The 4,732-nt window shown below is 62.9% G+C and overlaps 1 protein-coding gene across 1 annotated transcript in view; it reads right to left on the minus strand.

Moving 5' to 3' along the window:
* Nucleotides 1-603: 603 nt before the first annotated feature.
* Etv2 (ETS variant transcription factor 2) overlaps nucleotides 604-4,732 on the minus strand; it is a 4,330-nt gene continuing 201 nt past the window's right edge. The window contains exons 2-6 of the mRNA XM_051162737.1: nucleotides 4,676-4,732; nucleotides 4,408-4,467; nucleotides 3,541-4,035; nucleotides 2,859-2,971; nucleotides 604-804 (exon numbers count right to left, since the gene is read on the minus strand). The exon at nucleotides 4,676-4,732 is cut by the window's right edge and continues 30 nt beyond it. Of these exons, the coding sequence (XP_051018694.1) occupies nucleotides 604-804; nucleotides 2,859-2,971; nucleotides 3,541-4,035; nucleotides 4,408-4,467; nucleotides 4,676-4,732 (926 nt within the window). The remainder of the gene's footprint in view (nucleotides 805-2,858; nucleotides 2,972-3,540; nucleotides 4,036-4,407; nucleotides 4,468-4,675) is intronic.

A 4,732-nucleotide genomic window follows, 5' to 3' on the forward strand; every position in this document is an offset into this window, starting at 1 on the left:
GGGGGGCGGTTAAATTTGTAGATAAATTTGAGAGGAGAAACTAGTGTCAAGCCTCAGTGAGTCCAATTTCTTTAAACGTCTCTATAACCGGACTTTCTTACCCCAAAACTAATCTCCAAATTGAGAAGGTGCAGGAGGCGCTGAGAGAGCGAAGGCGGCTGGTGGGGTGGGGCGTGGGGGGCAGAGCCGGCCTGGAGGAGGAAGAGCAGGGAGGGAGCTGGGCTTTGTAGGTAATGGGGTCTCAATGTGAGGGGTCTTCGCTCCTCGGTCCTCTTAGCGGAGGAACTAAGACAGTGACCGTCTAGGGGCTTAATGGAGTCGGAGCCCAGGCTCATAGGGTCTGTGAAAGAGAGTGAGCCGGGCGGTGGCAGTGCACGCCTGTAATCCCAGCACTCGGGAGGCAGAGGCAGGCGGATCGCTGTGAGTTCGAGGCCAGCCTGGTCTAAAAAGTGAGTCCAGGCCAGCCAGGGCTACACAGGGAAATCTGTCTCAGAAAACAAAAAGAAAAAAGAAAAAAGAAAAAAGAAAAAAAAGGACAGTGGAAAAGAATCAAACAAGCAAGCATGTTCGACGGTGTTTTTTTTTATTATTTACTTATTTATTTTATTGGCTTTCTGCACCTGGCAGGTGTCCCACGTCACCGGGACAGGCGAGGACGGGCACGCGTCCCCCGAAGCGGTACGTGTACTTGCGCCCGCCGCTCTTGAGCACGATGTCGCGGCGGTAGTAGTAGCGCAGACCTCGGCTCAGCTTCTCGTAGTTCATCCCCGGCTTCCTCTTGCGCTCGCCCCACAGCCGGGCCACCTAGGGTGCAGTCCCGAGGTCAGAGGGACGGGGTTGGGGGGTGTTAGCCGCTGTGATGGGTGTGGGGGGGTCTTAGCCGCTGTGATGGGTGTGGGGGGTCTTAGCCGCTGCGACGTGGGGGGGCCTTAGCCGCATTGATGTGTGTGTGTGGGGTCTTAGCCTCTGTGATGGGTGGGGGGTTGTTAGCCGCTGTGATGGGGGAGGGTGTTATCCGCTGTGATGGGTGGGTGGGGTCTTAGCCGCTGTGATGGGTGGGGGGGGTGTTAGCCGCTGTGATGTGTGTGTGTGGGGTCTTAGCCGCTGTGATGGGTGGGCGGGTCTTAGCCACTGTGATGTGGGGCGGGTCTTAGCCGCTGTGATGGGTGGGGCGGGTCTTAGGCGCTATGATGGGTGGGGCGGGTCTTAGCCGCTGTGATGGGTGGGGCGGGTCTTAGCCGCTGTGATGGGTGGGGCGGGTCTTAGGCGCTATGATGGGTGGGGGGGTCTCAGCCGCTATGATGGGTGGGGCGGGTCTTAGCCGCTGTGATGGGTGGGGCGGGTCTTAGCCGCTGTGATGGGTCGGGGGGGGGTCTTAGGCGCTATGATGGGTGGGGGGGTCTTAGCCGCTGTGATTGGTGGGCGGGTCTTAGGCGCTATGATGGGTGGGGGGGTCTTAGCCGCTGTGATGGGTGGGGCGGGTCTTAGCCGCTGTGATGGGTCGGGGGGGTCTTAGGCGCTATGATGGGTGGGGGGGTCTTAGCCGCTGTGATTGGTGGGCGGGTCTTAGGCGCTATGATGGGTGGGCGGGTCTTAGCCGCTGTGATGGGTGGGGGGGGGTCTTAGGCGCTATGATGGGTGGGGGGGTCTTAGCCGCTGTGATTGGTGGGCGGGTCTTAGCCGCTGTGATGGGTGGGGGGGTCTCAGCCGCTGTGATGGGTGGGGGGGGGTCTTAGGCGCTATGATGGGTGGGGCGGGTCTTAGCCGCTGTGATGGGTGGGGCGGGTCTTAGCCGCTGTGATGGGTGGGGCGGGTCTTAGGCGCTATGATGGGTGGGGGGGGTCTTAGCCGCTGTGATGGGTGGGGCGGGTCTTAGCCGCTGTGATGGGTGGGGGGGGGTCTTAGGCGCTATGATGGGTGGGGCGGGTCTTAGCCGCTGTGATGGGTGGGGCGGGTCTTAGGCGCTATGATGGGTGGGCGGGTCTTAGGCGCTATGATGGGTGGGGGGGGTCTTAGCCTCTGTGATGGGTGGGGCGGGTCTTAGCCGCTGTGATGGGTGGGCGGGTCTCAGCCGCTATGATGGGTGGGGCGGGTCTTAGCCGCTATGATGGGTGGGGGGTGTCTTAGCCTCTGTGATGGGTGGGCGGGTCTCAGCCGCTATGATGGGTGGGGCGGGTCTTAGGCGCTATGATGGGTGGAGGGGTCTTAGCCGCTATGATGGGTGGGGGGGTCTTAGCCGCTGTGATGGGTGGGGGGTGTCTTAGCCTCTGTGATGGGTGGGCGGGTCTTAGGCGCTATGATGGGTGGGGGGGGTCTTAGCCGCTGTGATGGGTGGGGCGGGTCTTAGCCGCTGTGATGGGTGGGGCGGGTCTTAGGCGCTATGATGGGTGGGCGGGTCTTAGCCGCTGTGATGGGTGGGGCGGGTCTTAGCCGCTGTGATGGGTGGGGGGGTCTTAGCCGCTATGATGGGTGGGCGGGTCTTAGCCGCTGTGATGGGTGGGGCGGGTCTTAGGCGCTATGATGGGTGGGGCGGGTCTTAGCCTCTGTGATGGGTGGGCGGGTCTTAGGCGCTGTGATGGGTGGGGGGGGTCTTAGCCGCTGTGATGGGTGGGGCGGGTCTTAGGCGCTATGATGGGTGGGCGGGTCTTAGCCGCTGTGATGGGTGGGGGGGTCTTAGCCGCTATGATGGGTGGGGCGGGTCTTAGGCGTTATGATGGGTGGGCGGGTCTTAGCCTCTGTGATGGGTGGGCGGGTCTTAGCCGCTGTGATGGGTGGGGGTGGGTGTCAGCCGCTGAGTCGGGCAGAGGTGAGGGGGGCGTGGCGGCAGGCATCTCGGGGCACTTGAGGGCTTGTCCTACCTCTTTTGGGTCGCAGAGCTGGAACTCGCGGCTGTTGCCGGTCCAGCGAATGCAGCTGCTGCGCGCCCCGTCGTGGAGCAGCTCCAGGAGGAACTGCCAGAGCTGAATCGGGCCTGAGAGGGTGGAGAGAGGCAGGTGAACGACAGGCTTCCCAGAATACTCCGCGGTGACGACCCTAGCAGTCGCGGGGCGGGGGGGCGGCGGGAGGACGGAGGGGGGCGGCGGGAGGACGGAGGGGGGCGGCGGGAGGACGGTGAGTCTTTACGTTGTCCCGACTTAGGACCCCAGGAGTCCATCTCTGTCCCTCCTCTGGGGGGGGGCGGGGGCGGGTCTGTGAGTTCAGCTCCCTCCACAGTAGAGAGACCCGAGAGCCAGTTTGACGGACCCCAGCCAGCTGAGGCCCATCTAGGAAAATTCAGGAATTTGGCTTCCCCGCCTTGACGACGCGAGCATCTGAATGTGCATCTTTCCTCTCACACAACCCCTAACCTCTGCTTCTCCAGCGTCCTCTTCACCCCCTTCCGCCTTTCCGCTTCAGACACATAACCTCGCCCCCCCTCCGCTGTCAAGTTTCCAAGACCCAGACCCCCCACCACCACCCCCACCCCCCCCGCAAGGTGTCCAGGGCCTCATCCTCAGCCATCTGACGTCACCACCTCCTCTGCGGGTTGCAGCCACTCACCTCGGTGGTTGGCTCTGGGGTGGTGGCGAGTCCAGGTGGCCCGATCGGACCGCTGGCTCGATCTGGAGGGCGTGCTGAACGGTGGACCCTGGTGCCCCTCGCAAGGGACGCTGCAGCCCTGCAGCCCGGCGTCCCACGGGGCGGCGTAGTCCGAACCCGCGGACCCGCCCCACGACGACGTCTGACAGCCCGCGCGCGCTTCCCCCGACAGGCCATCGTCCCAGTAGGTGGCTCCGTTGGGGCGCACAGAACTGTCCCAGCTGGCAGCGCTCCAGGTGGCCGGAGGAGGGTGCGACGACCACGAGGGGGGTCCCCCTCCCGCCGAGGTGGCGGGATTCTGGTCCGTCCCCGCTTCGAAGCCAACCGACGGGGAGGGACTCGTGCCTGGAGGGGCGGGGCCCGGCGGCTGTGATGCGCAGCTCCACGGGTCCGAGGTGCTGCACCCCAGGTTTGTCCAGTCTCGCGACCACGGAAGGGGGTGAGCAGCAACAGGCTCTGCGAAGAGGATGGACCTTAAATGTGGGGGAGCCCAGGGATCTTAGTCCCACCCACCCACCTTTGGAAGTTTTAGGGGAAGGGCGCCCATATCGTCTTGAGGATGCAGGTGCCCCCAGTCCTAGCCTCGCTAGCGGGGGCTGGGGGGCTGAACGCTCAACTCTGGTGTGTCAGGACCTCGCCCTCCCATTTTTGTTTTTGTTTTTTCGAGATAGGGTTTCTCGGTGTAGCCTTGGCTGTCCTGGACTCACTTTGTAGACCAGGCTGGCCTCGAACTCACAGCGATCCACCTGCCTCTGCCTCCCGAGTGCTGGGATTAAAGGCGTGCGCCACCACCGCCCGGCTCTGGACCTCCCTTTTCTATACACTCACCTGCCTCGAAGGGTACTTCCTCGTGCTGTAAAGCGGGGCTCCAGTCCAGCTCTGGGAACCCTATGTTGGACAAGAAAGCAGCTGAGTTTAGGGTTAGGGTGTAAGCAATGATTTAGGGACCTCGACCACCCACGCTCGCCTCTTTTCAACCTCAAGAGTCCAAACATGCTACTCCCTTCCCGCTCAGCCCCCTCATTCCTTCTAAAGAGCCCAATATCTCCCATTTCCCGCCCCCAGCACCCAGGGGGGCGTCCGACCCAGCAGCCACCTTTCCAGCAGCTCTCTATGGTCATCGGTGTGGTCTGCGCGTCCCCTTGCAGCGCCG

The sequence above is a fragment of the Acomys russatus genome, chromosome 19, assembly GCF_903995435.1.
Source record: "Acomys russatus chromosome 19, mAcoRus1.1, whole genome shotgun sequence".
Lineage (NCBI taxonomy): Eukaryota > Metazoa > Chordata > Mammalia > Rodentia > Muridae > Acomys > Acomys russatus.